A 20,245-nucleotide genomic window follows, 5' to 3' on the forward strand; every position below is an offset into this window, starting at 1 on the left:
TAAATTAACAAGTTCTGCAGAACAATCAATACAGTTCAAGACATTATCTTAACCAAGATTAAGCTCCTCAGGGCTAATAAGACTTCCTCTTAGTCTATCATTCTCAGATTATAAAAAAAAAATCATGTGAAAAGGATATAGAAAATCAATTAAAAAAAAAAATTCTAAAATCTTCAAGGCCACACAATACAAAAAAGGCCATATAAGCAAACAACACTGCAGAATGGACATCTTGTGTTTACAATATCACCTTATCACCCGAGCAAAACAGCACAGATAGTACATCACAGACTGTGGAAAAGAGAGAGAAAAAAAAGTGTCGAGACTTGTCGGAAAAAAAAACAAACCAACAACAAAGGGGGAATGGACTGAGAATGCAGAGAAAGCAGACAATAGTGAAAGGACAGAGAGAGAGAAAAAAAAGGCAGAAACAAAGAGGAAATAACTAGCACAGAACTGCCAGAAAGCAGGGATACTATACTGAAAGACCCCCAGCATCCCACAAGGGGAAATTCCAGGACAACTGTATGGCGACAAGTGCACTGCATTGTCACTAGTAGCAGCACTCATATTTTCTCATCTTAGTATTTATCATGTCACTGTCATGGTGACGGGAAAGCAATTTCACTGTAATCGAAACACAGAATGCTGATTTACCAAAAGCACAGAAGCAGCACAAGCCTTTCTCCGGTGTATATATCCATACCAAAACACACTGCGCCAGAAAAAACAAAGCATTGTTATCTTTGCAGCTGAGCTTCATTCCCTCCCGCCCCCCCCTACATCCTACTACCTACCACCCATATCCTTGTATAGATCTCCACATTGCCCTAACCTACCCCACCAGTTCGTTACGTCTTTGTGTAGATTGTAGATCCTGCTGACGTGTTCCTGTTGTTTTTAATCTTCCTGTAGATCCGGCTGACGTGTCCCTGTTGTTTTCAATCTTCCTGTGGATCCTGCTGACGTGTTACCTGTTGTTTTCAATCTTCCTGTGGATCCTGCTGACGTGTCCCTGTTGTTTTCAATCTTCATGTAGATCCTGGACGATGGGCTCACAGCAAAAGACACCCAAGTATGGCCCACAGCAGAAGAACTGTGAGGGAAAAAGAGGCATAATCAATTAGTGCAGCTCGCAATGGAGTGTGAAAAAGGAGCAGAATTATCAGGTATTGTTGCTGGCAATACAAATTAAAAAGGGGGCATAATTATCAATTACCGCTGCCGGCACTGCAATATAAAAAGGGGCATAATTATACATTATCGCTGCCGGCAATACAACGTGAAAAAAGGGCATAATTATAAATTATTGCTGCCAGCAATACAACGTGGAAAGGGGGCATAATTATCGAGCATTCCTGCCGGCCAAAAAAAAAAAAAAAACGTGAAAAGGGGGGCATAATTGTGAATTATTACTGCCGGCAATATAACGTGAAAAAGGGGGTATAATTGTCAATTATTGCTGCCGGCAATACAACATGAAAAAGGGAGCATATTCGTTAATTACTGCTGCCGGCAATATAACATGAGAAACGGCCACAATTATATATTACCACAAAAAAGAAAAAAGGTCAATGTTTTTCTTAAAATGGTGATAAACAGAACTGTCTGTAAAAAAAAAAGAAACATTGCAAGAACTTCAACAATGAATACATATGGATGCATTGTGGTGTTCATCTTGCTGAGGTAAATTTCTTTTATCATAATGCTTCTTCACCCACTTACGAAAAACTGTTTAGAACTGCGTGATGTTTATTTCATTTCATTTATTTATTTATTTATTTTGTAGAAAAGGTATTTAATTGGTCAGTGTCTCCAACAGTCATAGTCAGGGTAACAGGCATTCACTGACTGAGAACGTTGATGTTTTTGACTTTTTGCATTCATTATCAGTTGTTTCGCTTGTCAGTTTAACGACTTCTCTTTTACGAAGTCCTTTAAGTAATTTCCTGTAACTGTATTTAGAGGGGTTTTTTTTTGCTTGTTTGTTTTGCTTTTCTTACAAATTTCACCCATATTTTAACCCTCATTTGCCCAGTTTCTCCCAACCCTCCATTCATCCACATCTGCCACCCCTTCTAACCGATAATACTCAGATGTATTCATAAATACTTTAACAAAATGTCTTCAATCACCGATATGTGTGACGGGACATTAAACAAAAAAACACCAACAAAAGGCATTCTCTTACTTGTTCTCTCCCTCTTGCATGTGCACAGGGATTCACACACACACACACACACACACACACACACACACACACACACAGATATATGGTTTTCAGACTTACGGCAATGATCAGACGTCAGTGGGTTTCCATGGTTTCCATTTCCTGCAAATGATATCACTGAGCAATGATTCTGCTATATATATATATATAAAAAAAAAAAAATCAAAACGAAACGATATCTTCAGACATAAATGAGTGTCTATCCCAACATGACCACGACCAAACTGGTCATTGGCAACAAGGCAGAACTATTTGTGATGTGTTGAGTTGGTTGTATTGGGAACATGGTTTCAGTTTCACTGCAAACACGAAACACTGGAACTCACTGCCAGCCAAACTGTAACATTTCAACTCTGATGAGGTGAATTTTGGTGAATTTAAATTCAAATTCAAGGCATCGATTCTCCCAAGCATTCCCTTTTTGCCATGGTTTACTCTCTCTCTCTCTCTCCACTGTGTGTGTGTGTGTGTGTGTGTGAGAGAGAGGGGGTTTGGAGTGGGGGGTGGGGGGTGAGACAGTGTGGCAGGGGGCGTTGTATGTGTGTGTGTGTGTGTAGGGAGGGTGTGGCAGGGGACGTTGTGTGTGTGTGTGTGTGTAGGGAGGGTGTGGCAGGGGACGTTGTGTGTGTGTGTGTATGTGTGTGCACGCGCGCGCGCGTGCAGAGAGCGGAAATGCAACTTTATGATGAAACTAAAATATCGCCATCACTAACAGTTTGGTCTGCTGACACGTCATACAATAAAGAAACTAACAGACACTCTGAACACCAGTTCTCTTCACCAGCCATGCCATGTCCATGCCTTCAAACAGAAACTCTATCAGTCATGTACATCAAAAACGAAGTAGCTGGGCATCGATCCTCGATCGATACGAAGCTTGGTGCTCCGCGGAAATCGTTACACCCGTTAATTTTGATGGGAGTTTGTCAGTAAATTAAAAAAAAAAAAAAAAAAAAAAAAAAGAAGAAAAAAAGTGGGAGTTCGTCTGGCAAATATGGATCCATGGGGAAGTGTTGAGGGTCACGTGACCAATCTGTGGATCAAGAGTTTGATTCCTGGGGCCGTATTCAAGAGAACATCGTTCCTGAGGGTAAATGTGTACCTGCGGGAAATCTGCCTGCAAGGCAAACTGCCTGAGGGTAAGCAATATCCAGTATTCATGAACACAATTAAGAGTCTACCCGGGGCTGTATTCAAGAGAACATCGTGCATGAGGGTAAATGTGTACCTGCGGGTAATCTGCCTGAGGCAAGGCAAACTGCCCGAGGATAAGCAATATCCAGTATTCATGAACACAAGAGTCTACCCGCGTGTCTACAAACCCGAAGGCAATTTACCCTTACTACCTGCCAAGAGTGACTGCCCATGAAGCAGAGGTAAATATGGTGGATCCTTTTGCAGCATTTTCTTTCTTATTTTTAAAGGGAAAACAGGCATGCTTTACGGATAGCACTTGTTTTGCGAACTCTCTCGACAACGTTCCGAGCTGTGGTGAAGTGAAACTGAGAGCATGTGCAGACAGGAATCATCGGGATTAAAAAAAAAAAAAGACGATGGGTCAGCTGTCTGAGCGAACCGCGTGTGTCTTGAATACGAAGATAACTTATCCTTCAAGGTAAACTGTACCCGCAGGTCCCAACCATGTCAAAGATAACTTGCCTGAAGGCAAAATGAATTTTGTCTTGAATACGACCCCTGGTTGGACGTTTCTGTTGGGACTGAACCCGTCAGCCATTAGTGAAAAGTTCATGCTGGACAGGGAATGCAAACTCAAGAATCAAGAAAGACCTGCATAGACTCAAGGCCTGACTAAGTGCGTTGGGTTACGCTGCTGGTCAGGCATCTGCTTGGCAGATGTGGTGTAGCGTATATGGATTTGTCCGAACGCAGTGACGCCTCCTTGAGCTACTGAAAACTGAAACTGAGCGAGAACTGGACGTTACATCCGTTAGTTATTTAGGACCGATGTCAAGCTGTTCGCTGCACATCGATCGAGTATCGATGCCGAGCCCTGGCCATAAACAGCACCTGTCAGGACAATGGGGACTCTTTGAGACGTTGAAAAACTGCCTGTGGACATTGACGGTGTTGATGCCCTCGGCGATGACGACGACGACGACGACGATGACGATGATGACGCAACGGACGATGTTAACACCGTCGTGTCACTGCTTCTTATCGGTGTTGACGTTGTTGTTGACGGTAACGGCCGGTTAGATTTGACTTGTGTGGTTTGTGACGGTGACGCCGCTATAGGTGTTGCCCTGGGGGTAGAGTTTGGTGGGCTGTCTCCAGTTGTAGTGGCTGTAACATTATTGGGGCCCTGTAGGGGGTGGTTGTTGTTTTTTTGTGGTAACATTATTGGGGCCTATATAGGGAGTGGCTGTTGTTTTAGTGGTAACATTATTGGGGCCTGTATAGGGAGTGGCTGTTGTTTTAGTGGTAACATTATTGGGGCCTGTATAGGGAGTGGCAGTTGTTTTACTGGTAACATTAATGGGGCCCTGTATAGGGAATGTCAGTTGTTTTAGTGGTAACATTACTGGGGCCTGTATAGGGAGTGACAGTTATTTTAGTGGTAACATTATGGGGGCCTGTATAGGGAGTGGCAAGATGAAGCATGACTGATCTTGCTTTGTGGGTTGTTTGTTTTGTGTGTGTGTGTGTGTGTGTGTGTGTGTGTGTGTGTGTGTGTGTGTGTTTGTGGTTTTTTTTGGGGTGGGGGGAAGGGTGTGTGTGTGGGGGGGGGGGGGGGGGGGGAGGGTGATTTTTTGCTCCATGGATAATAAAAAAAAAGAGTTCAGATGAGGGCTGACAACATGAAACACCTACCGTCATCAGTCGGCTTTCTCCCTGGGGTGGAGGGACGCCCGGGTGGCTGACTCGGTGTGCTCGCTGTCGTCGTCGTTGTCGTCGTTGGCGTCGTCGTTGTGCTCGCTGTCGTCGTCGTCGTTGTCGTCGTCGGCGTCGTCGTTGTCGTTCTTGTTGTACCTGTTGATGATTTCCCGTTAAGATTTCTTCTTCGTTCGTGAGCTGCAACTCCCACGCGCACTCTTAAGTATACGGGTTTATACGTGTGTGACCGTTTTTACCCCGCAATGTAGGCGACCATACTCCGTTTTCGGGGCGTGCATGCTGGGTATGTTCTTGTTTCCAAAAACCCACCGCACGCTGGCATGGATTTCAGGATCTTTAACGTGCGTATTTGATCTTCTGTTTGCATATACGTACACACGGAAGGGGTTCAGACACAAAACAGGTCTGCATAAATGTTGACCTGGGAGATCGGAAAAATCTCCACCCTTTGCCCTCCAGTCGCCGTTACCGAGACTGGAACCTGGGACCCTCAGATTGAAAGTTCAACACTTTAACCACTCGGCCACAGCCGCCCGTCCCGTTTAAGATAACCAGCTGTCCGTGGTGACAGCATAATAACTATGCTCGCAGCTGGCAGTTTACCTAAGCGCGTGCGATATATTTTATGTGAACAGATAAAGACAACACAGCGTGACAGTGATCCCATTTGCTTTATCACGACAAGTTTTCGCCTGTTTTAGTCTTCATCAGGGCAGTGCTAACACCGTCTCTGGACAGCAGTTTTACATGCGCTTGACAAAGCGAGTGAGTGTGTGTGTGTGTGTGTGTGTGTGTGTGTGTGTGTGTGTGTGTGTGTGTGTGTGTGTGTGTGTGTGTGTGTGTGTTTACCTTGCAAAACACCCCCCCCCACCCCCACACACACTCAAACCGCAAAAAAAAGAGAAAAAAACGAAGTCATAATACCACGAAGATTTTGATTTGGAAAAAATTCTTTCTTTACAATGAACGCGCATTGCGTCAGGCGTTTCTGAATGTTATAAACATACATTACAACAACAACAACAACAACAACAACAACACAAACACACACACACACACACACACACACACCCTCCCCTCCCCCACACACATGTTCACGTGCACAAAATCGTTTTCATATCTTCCCACACCTCAGTTCCCTGCTCCCCCACCCCCATACTCACCCACACACGTTTCTCGAACTGTTGAGGGACAAACAGAGAGACTGATGTTAGGAGGGAGAGGTGGAACGTTGAACAGAAATAATAACAATAATAATAAGTATTCATGTAGCACTGAATCTTGTGCAGAGACAAATCAAAGCGTTTTCACACCATTAATTCACACGCATGACATAACTCAAAACAAAGAAGAGGCAGGCTATCCTGACGAAGCGAAAGGGGAAGTTCATTCCAAATGCAAGGTCCAGAGACAGAGAAAGAAAGACAGCCAACAGTGGAGTGTTTGACTCTGATAAGAGAGAAAGGGAAGAAGAAAGGAAAGGAAGGAACGAGAAATGGAGGGAAGGGAGGAATGGTGAAATAAAGAACGGATGGAAAGAAGACGGAAAAGTGAAAAAGAAAGAACAAATGAAAGCAGGAGGATCGAAAGAAAGACAAAGAAAATCCAAGAAAGAAAGAAAGAAGAAGAAGAAAAAAAAAGAAAAAAGAAAAAAGAAAGAAAGAAGAAAACTTCAGCACGACCTAGAATTTCAATTAAAAAAAATTACATGAAAAACCTAAGATCGAAACCAATAGATGTATGCACATAACTGTCAAAGAAAAAAAAAAGAAAAAAAAAATGAAATGAAATCAAATGAAATATAAAGATAGAATCAAATCAAATCAAATCAAATCCGCCATATACGCATGCGCACACTCATGCGCACACTCAATGATTTTTAGCACACAAACAGTCAAGCATCATTTTCACACAGAGGAATCTAACCAGCAGTCTAGAATTAATGCAGTCAATTTCTTTCATTGAATGAGCATAATTATTATTGGAGAAACAGACGAATCAACAAAAGCAACAACAAACAAACAACAAGTGAACAGTGAACAAAACATATAACAGGCATATTCACTGCGAACGATTCAATGAAAGAACGAACAAAAGAACTATCAGCTGAATGAAGGAATGATCGAATGAACAAACGATCGAACGAACGAATGAATGAATGAATGAATGAATACTCGAACGAAAGAATGAATGAAAAAAACTTACACTGAAAATCGTTCATTTCGGCTTGCAGCATGTTTCTGATGCTCTGCTGATCAGAACAAACATCGACAGTGATGTTTTCCATGCATCGTTGCAGCTCATCCAGCTTTCTGCCACACAGACACATGCACACTGCAATGTAGTCTAAAAACAGGAAGCAAATCTTGCCTTTCCAAACCGCACAATACCCTGCAATATGTATTGTCAAGTTCTACTCATAAAATACCTTACAATACCCGACAAGATAATACACTTTTTCTTTCATTCCGTTACACGACCAACATCAACTTGTCGGTGACTCTGTCGTGGTTGATGCTTGCTGGGTATTTTCGTGTCTCCATAACCCACCGAACATTGACATGGATTACGGGATCTTAACTCTCTCCATACGAACGGCGAAAGAGACGACGTTAACAGAGTTTCACCCCAATTACCATCATCAAAATATTGCAAGCGGAAGGCTCTTATACTGAAGAGGTGAATGTTGACAAAGAACACCACAATTCTGACGACAGAAGCTAAAGTGTAGAGGAGGAGATAGGACTGGCCGTACTGAGTGAGTTAATGCGTATTTGACCTTCAGCGTGCGTATACACTCAAAGGGAGTTCAGGCACTAGCAGGTCTGCATATATGTTGACCTGGGAGATCGGGAAAAAACTCCACCCTTTACCCACCTGGCACAGTTACCCAGACTCGAACTCGGGACCTTCAGATTGAAAGTCCAACGCTTTAACCACTCGGCTGTTGCGCCCGTGTCACCCTGCCCTACCTCATCACACCAAACTCTTGTTAAACCATACACCATCATTCTCATGCCTCAAACCTACCCTGCTCTACCAGACCATACTCAATATCAGTATCAGTAACTTAAGGAGGCGTCACTGCGCTCGGACAAATCCATATACGCTACACCACATCTGCCAAGCAGATGCCTGACCAGCAGCGTAACCCAACGCGCTTAGTCAGGCCTCGAGAAAAAAGAAAAGAAAAAAAAGAAGAAAAAAAAGGAGATACTACTACTACTACTGATGATGATGATGATGATGATGATGATAATTATGATATTGTGGGGGCACTTTCGTAATTTCAAGCCCTGACTAAGCGCGTTGGTTTTCGCCTTTGGTCAGGCATCTACTTTGCAGACGTGGTGCAGCGTATATGGATTTGTCCGAACGCAGTGACGCCTCCTTCCAAACTATACTCAATCACACCACTCCACACCATACATACCGTACCCCAAACTTCCCTACCCTACAATATATATATATATATATACATATATATACCCTGCCACACGATATACCATGCGCTGTTAACCACACCTCACTTCCATACGGAGAAGACACCCTGACACAGTGCAATGACTAATTCAGTAATGCAGTAATTTTTTTTCCCTTTGATGGGCTTTCAGTACTATGAATGAACACATTATTGGAGAATGAGCATATTTATTGTTTTTTGTTTGTTTGTTTGTTTTTTTTATGGGCTTTTAGTCCTATAAAGGGTCTCTTTTCAGTCAACTAGTTTGCAAACAGCACGACTTCATCTGATCTGAAACAACCAGCCAACGGCTACCCAAAACCCACCCCCGCCGAATGGAAGGCAGGTTTGATGATATATGGCTTTACTAGCTTCTTCTTCTTCTTTGTTCGTGGGCTGCAACTCCCACGTTCACTCGAATGCACACGGGTGGGCTTTTACGTGTTTGACCGTTTTTATCCCGCCGTGTAGGCAGCCATACTCCGTTTTCGGGGGCACTTTACCTGCACACCAGGACACAGTAGGCAGCCATACTCCGTTTTCGGGGGTACTTTACCTGCACACCAGGACATAGTCGTCGTCTTCACGGGCGGTGAAGGCGTGTAGAACTGAGTTCCCGCACAGCGCCAGTCTCCGGTCACAGTCTGTGGTGAGCTGCAGGTAGGAGGGAACATCTGGGAGGCACACACACGTGCATCACGGTCAGTTTGTGTCCGAATACTCTTCTTCTTCTTCTTCTTTTTTTTTTTCAAACATTTTTATTCAATTTTTACATTGTTAAACACACACACACACACACAGAAACAAAAAGAAGTACTATTAACACTACTACTCCTAATAATAATAATAATAGTAATAATAACACATCCACAAGAACATGCTGGCAAAGATCAATGAGTCAAGATCAAATATAAGGTCGCCGGGCGCAGTCTAAGGAATCCGATAAATTGTAGGTTGTCAACCTCACAATAGTTGACACATATGTGGCCATACTTTAAATTGCATAGTAAGATAAAAAAAAATATAGTAATAACAATATCAGAACTGTATGACACAATATATACTTCTTCTTAGTTCGTGGGCTGCAACTCCCACGTTCACTCGTATGTACACGAGTGGGCTTTTACGTGTATGGCTTTTTTTTTCTTTTTTTTTAAGCCCGTCTTTTAGGCAGCCACACTCCATTTTCCGGATCGTGCATGCTGAGTAAATCTTGTTTCCATAACCCACCGAACGCTGACATATATTATTGGATCTTTAACGTGCATATTTGATCTTCTGCTTGCGTACACTTACACACGAAGGGGTTTCAGACACAAGCAGGTCTGCACATAATTATGTTGACCTGGGAAATCGGACAAATTTCCACCAGGCTTCCCACCAGGCACCGTTACCGAGATTGGAACCCGGGACCCTCAGATTGATTGAAAGTCTAACGCTTTAACTTCGGCTGTTGTGCCCGTCGTGTCCGAATTCGACCATCAGGACAGAAGAGGAGGCAACTGCTGTTCTGACTATCTGGGCTAGAATTTGATTGTAGGTGAGAGTGTCTTCAGGACAGCATATGAAGCAACTGCTTGTGCTATTTCATTTTATTTTATTTTTTATTTTTATTTAATTCAATTTAATTTATTTATTTATTTATTTATTTATTTATTATTATTATTATTTTTTTTTTGGGGGGGGGGGGATTTGATTATAATTATTAGAGTGTCTTGCTCAAGTTCCATTCCCACTCTTTCGGCGAAGAGGGATTTAAGATAGTCGGTGTTGGGATGGTTTCCCGAAAGTCATCTACAGCCCCCGAGACTGCAGCACTAAAACCCAGTGCAATCTTGCCTCCAAGTTCGAGAGTACTGGTCCTTCACGAAAGTTCAGGTTTAACCCTTTCACCGTCCGTCAATTTAGAGTACAAAATTCCCTTGTGGTATAAACACAGAAAAGACAGTGGTTAAGAATAGCTGGGGATTCCCCCCTGCGATGTATAGAAAATATGGCCTATCCTACCACCGAACATTAAGAGCAGTAGGTTCAAGGATAACAGACCAATGAATGGTCACCTTTCAGTGACATGGGTCCTCTACCACGCCTGTGCATAAATGCGAGCTTGGCGGTGAAAGGGTTAAGATAGTCGGTGTTGGGATGGTTTCCCGAAAGTCATCAACAGCCCGCGAGGCTGCAGCACTAAAACCCAGTGCAATCTTGCCTCCAAGTTTGAGAGTACTGGTCCTTCACGAAAGTTCAGGTTTAAATGAATTCCCACTGCAATGGAAACCCTGCATTGATCATACAGCTCTCACTTCGCAGTTGGCCCAACTGTATAAACTTACGTCAGTCTCGGATACAGCCTGAGCCGAGCGCTGAGCACACAAAACGAATCAGTCACTCACTCTCCTGGATCTGGGCAGAGGCGACCCCCCCCCCACTCCCCCCCCCACCAGAAAATCTAATTGTGTTGTGAGAAATTTGTCACTGACACTTTTGATGCTAGTCTGGTGCCAGACAGAAAGCAAAAACATGAAAGAAAATCCAATTGTGACTCGCTTGGCATATATACTTACGAAGCGTATTGTGGAACATGGTAGGCAAACTTCTCATTTTGGTGACCTACGTTCATTCACACGAAATATACACACGAAGGGGGTTCAGGCACTAAGCAGGTCTGTACATAATTATGTTGACTTGGGAGATCCGGGAAAAAAAAAAATCTCCACCCTTTACACTCCCACCAAGCGCTGTGACCTAGATTCGAACCCGTGGATCCTCAGATTGAAAGTCCAACGCTTTAACCACTCGGCTATTGCGCCCGTCTAGTTCTGACAAGTTGCTATTGCGCCCGTCGACACCCCCACACCTCACCAAAGTTGGAACACTGGTCCTGGTAGCTGATAGCGTCTTCGTGTTGCCCGTGCCGAAAGGCCAGCAGTGACAGCCTGTCACATGTCCCGTTCTGCTCTGCTGCGCCAAGGGTCCCCGCTATGCAGTTGACGTAGTTCTGGCCGATACTGTCATCACACACACACACACACACACACACACACACACGTATGCAGTACACACACACACACACACACGCACGTACGCAGTACACACACACACACACACACGCACACACACATACATACACACACACACACACACACACACACACACACACACACACACACACACACACACACACACAAACACACACACACACACACACAAGGACAAACCGAACACATATTACTTTAAAAAAAAAAAAATCAATAACTCAACTCGGATGACATTTGGTTTTGATCAGAACTTGTTAGTTCAGTCTTCTTTTTATTTATTTATTTATCTATTTATTTCAAAGTGAAAAAAAAACACCTACATAATTATAAAACAAAAACAAACAGTTATCAAACTTTGCACACACACACACACACACACACACAGACTGTCCTTGCCTCGTACCACCCTACCCCCTCCCCCCCCCCCCACACACACACCCGCCCCCCAAACGGACTGGGGTTATCAGTTTAATTCAGGTATTCAACACTGAAAGACGACGAGAACTGCTTTTTCTATGGTCAGATGTAAATGGATCACTGTTGTGTGTGTGCGTGTGTGTGTGTGTGTGTGTGTGTGTGTGTGTGTGTGTGTGCGCACGTTGTGTGTTTTGTGTGTTTGTATGTATGTATGTATGTACCTACGTATATATGCATGCGTATACGTGCGTGCTTGTGTTCTTTCAATTTAAATTGTCTTCTTTTTTTTCTTTTTTTTTAAATACCTGTTGCATTTCTTGATTTAATCAACTGACATGACCTATTTTAATTTTGCTCTCTCTCGCCTATATTTCAAATTATATGCATATGTTTGTGTGGGGATGTTTGAGTGAATGTTTTTAGTGCTATTGTAAAGCGCATAGAGCTTCAAGAATATGCGCTATAGCAAGAAGTCTTAATAAATAAATAAATAAAGTACACATTTGGCCCACTGATGTCAGTCACCTGCATGGATCGTTGTCAGCGAAAATTTCCTGCAGCTTTTTCACCACGCAGTGGCGAACGAGCTTCTGGCAATCCTCCGTCAGTGATGCCGCCAAGGGCACACAAGCTGCACACACACACACACACACACACACACACACACACACACACACTCACACCCACGCACACACACACACACACACAAATTTACAAGATTGCGGGGACTCCTGTGGTGTGTGACCTCTGGGCGGCTTTCCATCACATAAACACACACACACACACACACACACACACACACAAATTTACAATATTGCGGGGACTCCTCTGGTGTGTGACCTAGTGGCTCGTCTCATCATTGCCTGTGGACTGCCGGCCCTGACACCTGACAAAACGAACTCGGGCGTGGCTGTGTGTTGTTTGACTGGGAACGTGTGGCGTAAAGGTATGTATGTAGGCTAGTGCTGATGAAAGGCGAGAAAAATGGGAGGGGGGCGGGGGTGGGGGTGGGGGGAGGTAGGGGTGTGGGGGTGGGCGGGATGACATCGCCTTTATTTACTGAGTTACTTATCATTATTGCTCGGTATTAACTCTCTCCGTACAGCAACAAAAGAGGCGACGACGATAGGTTTCGTTGCTGCCTGGATCTTTCTATCTTGCGAGCGGAAGGTTCTCCCATCAAAGAGGTGGATGGAGGCATAGACAAAAAATGCCGCATTACTAGCTGACATCCACTGGTCATCAGACGGGGTCTCTGTAGCAGTAACGAAACAGGACTTTCCGTCTCGAATGAGTTAATATTTCGTATTCGCTGACTGCCTTTTCTTCATCGACACCTCGCGTTGGTTCATTCATTCATAGTGTTCCGAAAGCCGACAGTCAAAAATGGGAACGCCTGCATAGTGTTCAGTTGACTGTGTCTTCAGTTTACCTTTACCACATCGTGAACTCCTATTTCTTTGCAAAACAAATAAAATGACTGGGAGCGATAGAAGAGTGGTAAAAGCACCGAACTCTTAATCCTACAGTCTTGGGTTCGAATTTTGGCTATGTCTGGTGGAGTAAAGGGTGGAAATTTTCCCGATGTCCCTGGTCAATACTTACATGTACAGGCTTAAGATGCAGAAGACCCAGTAGGCACGTTAAAAATCACATAATCTATGTCAGATACTGTGCTCGGTTTTGAGTTTCCTGTGTATGTTGTTGAGGTGTTGTCTAGTGAGGGGGATTGTTGTTAAGTATTCGTTATTTTAGATGGGGATTTTTTTTTCTAGGTATTTGTGATTTTAAAATGCGTTGTGACGTATGCGATCGGTTTGTATGTGGGTTATGAATTATCGTAAGTTATCAAGTATTATCTTGATATGGTTTTGAGCATTGTGGCATCAGTGTTCCAACATTCTGCAGGCACCGACGCCCATGAAAGGCCGACAACTCGAACACTCGCGAAAAATTGATGGTGAATGAAGGAGGAAATGGGCGGGCCTCTGTCCCCTCGTGCTGAACCCTCAGTTTAGCTACACTTTGAAAACATCGTGTTTGAACAGCAAGGAGGCATGGCAAACAAGAGCCACCCGGACGACCAGAAAAAGCAGGCAAACATTAAAAAAAAGGGGTGCAGCTCACAATGAAATTGGCAGAAGGGGGGGAGGAAGGGGGGTGGAGGAGGGGGGATCAGTACTGAGGGCACGTTGGGTCAATAAAGCAAACCTGTCGACAGATGAACGGTGAAAAGAAAAGACGCTGTATGGTATGTCTGCGGCTGGCTGTTTTTTTTTTTTTAATTTTTTATTTTTTATTTTTAGAATCTTTTGGGGTTGTTTATTAAATGGGTGAGGCTTTTAATTTGTCATCCTATGCCTGCGCTCTGTCGCTGTCTCTCTGTCTGTCTCTGCAATAACATATGTGGATTTGCAAGCAAAGCGCACGAGCTGGCCCTAAAGGTATCCCGCCACCTTTAAAAAAAATTCATTCATTTATTTTAAAAAAACAAAACAGAGTCTACCCCCACCCACACACTGCCTTTCACAACCACCAGTATGTGGGTATATAAAAATCCATATCTAATTAAATCTCATATATATATATATATATATATATATATGTGTGTGTGTGTGTGTGTGTGTGTGTGTGTGTGTGTGTGTGACTGACAGAACAAACCAAGTAGAAAAGCACGATGCGTTTTTTACGCAGATATACACAACCCATAAGGTTTATATAAAAGGAAAAAAACCAACAAAAAAAGCAACGAATCATGCCCAGATAAATGCAGTAAAACAAAAGAGACTACTCCAATGAATAAAAACAAGCGTACAGGCAACCAACAGAAGACAAATGGAACAACACAATTCGAATAATGTAAGTGCATTTAAAACAAAAACAAAAAACGTATACTACCATGAGTCATTTATAAGAATATTAGGCTCTTTTTTTTTTTTTTATAAAACAAACAAACCAACAACAGAATCAAAAAGATATATATATATATACATACATACATAAAGAAATGATTTTTAAAATAAAAGGTATCAAAAATCAAGAAATTTACATGCGTGAAGAAAATGATACAATTAACACTGAGAATGAGCATGGTATGCATATCTATGAATCGGAATAATATACGCCGACCAGATTACATATCTATGAATCGGAATAATATACGCCGACCAGATTACCAGACCAACGCCTTTTCGTTATTTTGTTGGCTCTCTCTCTCTCTCTCTCCGTGTGTGTGTGTGTGTGTGTGTGTGTGTGTGTGTGTGTGCGTGCGTGCGTTGTGTGTCTGTGTTTCGTGTGTTTCCTTGTACTGTCCAAAGTCACCTCTAAAGGATGGGCGCAAGGCGAGTCGTGCCTTTCAACACGTGATCATCGTTCTGACACGATGACTCCATCCAGAGGATGTAGGAGGCCCTTCCCTGATCCCACACGGAAGATGAGAAATATCAACAGTGGGCACTTACACGCGCATCACATGCGTTCGCAAACAATAAAGACAGGCGGCGAGGAAAAGCGAACAGAGGCATCAGTTTTGGTGGACACCATCGACAAACAGTCGTTTTTAATTGTGTGGAGTCTGGTGGTGGTGGTTGGGTGGGAGGGGGTGGGGATGGGGTGCGCCGGGGTGGCGGAGGGTGGTAGTGGTGAGAAGGATGGAAAGAGGGAAGAAGACAGTGGAGGAAGAGGTCGAAGAGGAGGGGAAGGAGGAGCGACAGAGCGAGAGAGAGATGGGAAGAGGGAGAGAGACAGATAGAGAGAGGAGAGACACAGAGAAAGAGAAACAAAGAGAGATAGACGGAGAGAGAGAGAGAAAGAGAGAGAGAGAGAGAGAGATAGAGACAGACAGACAGACAGACAGACAGACAGAGAGACTGAGGTTGAGATGGTTTCTTCATAAAGGCCACAGCCCTTTAATAGGGGGTATACAGTGAAATGCTGAAGGCATACATTCAAAACCTTCTGTATTTGACACATACACTTCTCCTTTTGAGTGCTTTATATAGATAAAGAGCGAACTCCTTGATTTGATAAGTCTTTTCATTTGTTGATGGCATTAACATAATAAGTCTAAACAGGCAAGGATTTTGACAGCATTTATCTGGAACTGGAATCAACTGTCTTCCAGGATCTCTTAATACTGGGCAACACAACATGTTCTGTGTGTGTGTGTGTGTGTGTGTGTGTGTGTGTGTGTGTGTGTGTGTGTGAGTGAGAGAGAGAGAGAGAGAGAGAGAGAGAGTGAGAGAGAGAGAGAGGGAGATAATTTAAAAAGTTGCCTTTTTCACATTCTTTAGTGACATTCTTTTTTTTTTATTTTCAACAATCAAATGCGGGGGATTTTCCTGTATGGATCATCTTCTTTAATTATTCTTTGGTATCAACACCACTTTCTGTAACATTCAGAAAGTTTTATTCCAAAGCAATGCATATATTTTTTCACGTTTATATTTCGAGTTAGTCCGAAAGTTTTGCATGTTTGGTATGGTTTTCTTTCAAGTTGTATTCATAAACACATTTCGCAAACAAAATAGTTTGTTCAAATGTGTGTTTTTGAGTGTGTTTAAAAAATTTTTTTTTTAAATTTATTATTTTTTTTACATTCCTGTTTTCCAAACAAAACTAGCTCCAGTCTACGTTTAGACTTAATCTGGCAACAGTTTTCACGTTTGCCTTGAAGGCATTCTAAAGATCCATGACACCAGAATTGCTGAGAAACCATATACTGCCATAAATGATTTGTTTTTATGTCACTGTTCACAAAAGGCCATTTTCATCAAAACACAATAGCCAGAATATTGTGATATGAATTATTATTTGAAACCATTCTAGTTGACTCACTTGTGTAAACAAAGTGAGTCTATGTTTTAACCCGGTGTTCGGTTGTCTGTGTGTGTGTGTGTGTGTGTGTGTGTGTGTGTTGTGTGTGTCTGTGTGTCCGTGGTAAACTTTAACATTGACATTTTCTTTGCAAATACTTTGTCAGTTGACACCAAATTAGGCATAAAAATAGGAAAAATTCAGTTCTTTCCAGTCATCTTGTTTAAAACAATATTGCACCTCTGGGATGGGCACACAAAAAAAATGAAGCCTAATTATATGCAAACTGCATTTACTGTTATATTTATATTTTTTGTATTCTCTAAACTTGGCACTTTGATCTGATATTCTGACCCAACAACAAGAGCAGTCATTATCATTTTCTGTTCAAACAGGAACTTCTTTTGCTAAGCATGGAAGTTTTATTTATTTGCAAACGTTTTGGTGCAGATAGTAAAAAAGGGAAATTACTCTGTAATTAATGTTAGGGGACTTAATTTGCTTTAAACTGATCTTTCTCATCTTAAACATTACATTTTGAAATTATACTCAATACATAAAAAGCTTGGATTTTTTTTTTTTAAGTGTATCACAAGTGAGTCTTGAAGGCCTTGCCTCTCTTGTTTTTTTTAATATGTTGTTACTTTGCTTATCGCTCGTGGTTACCACTTTTCATCGTTTCTTTCGTTTCAGTCTTCTTATCAGGACGTACTGTGTGTGTGTGTGTGTGTGTGTGTGTGTGTGTGTGTGTGTGTGCTTGGTTCACTTGTTTACTTTCCTTTCTTTCCTTTTTTTATTTTAAAAAGAACCAAAACGTCATAAACAGAAAACACACTACATGCATTAAGAGAGATGGAACGGCATTTCAATGGAAAAGTGAAGTGCTGAAACCCACTGCACATATGTGGGACATCACACAGACACATGCACTTCATTCTCTCTCTTTCTCCTTCTGCCTGTGTGTCCGTCTGTCGGATTGTCTGTCCGTCTGTCTTCTTGTCATTTCAATCACAAGCAAAACATGATTTTTTGTTTTAAGGAGAAAGAAACAAATTATACACAGCAGACGATTGTAGCGATGAAAATATAAATAATTTTTTTTTTCGAAATAATAAAAGTACACAAACACAAAGAAAGTTATCGAGCTTACCTGCGAAATAAATGGTGATGGCAAAAATCATCATCTTGAGGGATTTGCTTGGCATTTTTCTTTGATAGAAGCAAACAGTTGACAGATGATTCCTTCTTCACGACACTTCTTTGATTGCCGCAAACCGTTCTCGTTCTGTCGGCTTGCTGTTCGTCAGCTCGAAGTGGCTTCTCGTCTTTCGAAGGGCTTCGTTCTCAGTTGTTTAAATCTTCTCTCCGAGGTTGTTTTGTTTCTTTTTCCCGTCGGTATGATTTTTTTTCTGTCTCTTCTTAACTGGATCGTTCTTATGTCAGTTGTTTACGACTGCTAAATGTCTTGTTCTGAACAAGGTGTGGTTTGAAATACAGCCCTGAGGAAAGGTTGTCACTTTGTCACCACTTCTTTGTCGTTCCTGCTTTTCCTGTTCCACACACGTTTGACTTTATGTTGATATCAAAGAGTTTTCCTAGAAAAAATAACTTTTTTGAGGGGGTTTATTTTGTCCTGCCTTCGTTCGCCCTTTTTAGTAGGTTTCTTTTAGAAAATACAGTTGTGAATCTTTTTTTTTTTTTTTTAAATCACCTTTAGAATTTTTTTTTTCTAATTTGCAAAAATTCCTTGTCAATCTGTTTCTCTCAATACACAGTCATTGGTCTTAGTTTTTCTTGTTCCTTTGAGCGTTTGCTTTTCTTTCTTTTTTTTTTTCTTTTTTTTTTTTTTTTGTTCCCTTCTTCCCTTTCTTATGGAATTTGTAAAACTTCCTACACCCCCTCTTTTTTTGCCCCGGTTCTCGAGTCTCGCTCAGCACACACCGTATCTCGTCTTTTTCTGTGTGTGATAGTCCACCCTTTCCGTGTTCTCGTTCAAATGTGGAGTGATGGCCTAGAGGTAATGCGTCCGCGTAGGTAGCGAGAGAATCTGAGCGCGCTGGTTCGAATCACGGCTCAGCCGCCGAAATTTTCTCTCCCTCCACGAGACCTTGAGTGGTGGTCTGGACTCTAGTCATTCGGATGAGATGATAAACCGATGTCCCGTGTGCAGCATGCACTTAGCCCACGTAAAAGAACCCACGTCAACAAAAGGGTTGTTCCTGGCAAAATTCTGTAGAAAAATCCACTTCGATAGGAAAAACAAATAAAACTGCACGCAGGAAAAAAACAACAACAAAAAATGGGTGACGCTGTAGTGTAGCGATGCACTCTCCCTGGGGAGAGCAGCCCGAATTTCACACAGAGAAATGTGTTGTGATAAAAAGAAATACAAATACAAACACAAATGTCTCAGTTCTTCAGCCAAAAATGTTAAAACGACGTGGTTACAACATGCAGATGGGCAGTTGGAAGGTGAGTGGAAAGGTAAGCAACAGGCCAGCGCATAATGTGCGTGTGTATTTATGTGTGTGATGACGGAAGCTGGCCAGCTCACCCACCCTGCACGCTGTGTACACAGCCTGTTATCCTTGTTTCACACTGATGGGGGTGTGGGCCCGGTGATTCATTTACTCAGTGTTGCTCCCAGCGGGTTTACAACCCCGGGTGTTTTTTTGTTTTTTTGTTTTTGTTTGTTTATTGTTGTTGTTGTTGTTGTTGTTGTTGTGTGTGTGTGTGTGTGTGTTTTCTTTCTGAGTAAGCTTGTGCGTAGTCTTCTACTCTCTCTCTCGCTCTGTGTGTGTGTGTGTGTGTGTGTGTGTGTGTGTGTGTGTGTGTGTGTGCGCGCGCGCGCGCGCGCGCCCGCGTTGTGTACGCTGAATTAAAGACCCCAGCCTCATTTCCATCACTGATACAGATACACTTTTTTTTCCTTTTCTGTCTCGAATTGACGCGCATCCCTCCACACTGACGTCACCCTGGCTAGGCCAACTGACGTCAGTCTCTGATGTACGTTGAGCCCGGCGTCACCATTGAGGAACTAAACACATGCTGTCTCTGACAGTTACTCGCTCTTTCCGTCTTCCAGGAAAATTTCAACATAGCAGATGTCAAAACATCAATACTGAACAGTTTCAAAACAAATAAACGAACAAAAAACAACCCCCCCCCCCCAAAAAAAAAAAAAAAAACAAAACAAAAAAAAAACAACAACCCCCCCCCCAAAAAAAAAACAAACAAACAAACAAACCAACCCAAAAAAACACCCACAACGAAACACGCATGTCTGAGCTGGAATGAAAAAAAAAACAAAACACACACACACACACACACACACACACACACACACACACACACACACACAGAGATAATGATTGAGCCTGTCGCAACTATCGAGAGTGATGATTTAAATATCAACGAATATAATTAACA

General features: G+C 42.4%; 1 protein-coding gene across 1 annotated transcript; it reads right to left on the reverse strand.

Moving 5' to 3' along the window:
* Positions 1-826: 826 nt before the first annotated feature.
* LOC143290958 (uncharacterized) lies at positions 827-18,502 on the reverse strand. Its single transcript, XM_076600535.1, has 9 exons — positions 17,967-18,502; positions 12,527-12,632; positions 11,409-11,554; positions 9,106-9,223; positions 7,292-7,398; positions 6,250-6,267; positions 5,063-5,221; positions 2,291-2,332; positions 827-1,096 (listed from the first exon to the last, which is right to left on the reverse strand). Exons 1-9 carry the CDS (start codon positions 18,019-18,021, stop codon positions 1,056-1,058), a joined length of 792 nt encoding a protein of 263 aa, XP_076456650.1. The 5' UTR covers positions 18,022-18,502; the 3' UTR covers positions 827-1,055.
* Positions 18,503-20,245: the final 1,743 nt, after the last annotated feature.

Source organism: Babylonia areolata, chromosome 16 (assembly GCF_041734735.1).
Source record: "Babylonia areolata isolate BAREFJ2019XMU chromosome 16, ASM4173473v1, whole genome shotgun sequence".
Lineage (NCBI taxonomy): Eukaryota > Metazoa > Mollusca > Gastropoda > Neogastropoda > Buccinidae > Babylonia > Babylonia areolata.

What these genes read in the sequence shown, in the direction of transcription:
- LOC143290958 (XM_076600535.1), bottom strand. Translation starts at nt 18,021, where the DNA reads ATGCCAAGCAAATCCCTCAAGATGATGATTTTTGCCATCACCATTTAT. An exon ending in CATCACCATTTATTTCGCAG is followed by an intron (nt 12,633 to 17,966) that starts GTAAGCTCGATA and finishes GTGTGTGTGCAG; the next exon opens with CTTGTGTGCCCTTGGCGGCA. An exon ending in GAGAAAGCCGACTGATGACG is followed by an intron (nt 2,333 to 5,062) that starts GTAGGTGTTTCA and finishes TATCATTTGCAG; the next exon opens with GAAATGGAAACCATGGAAAC.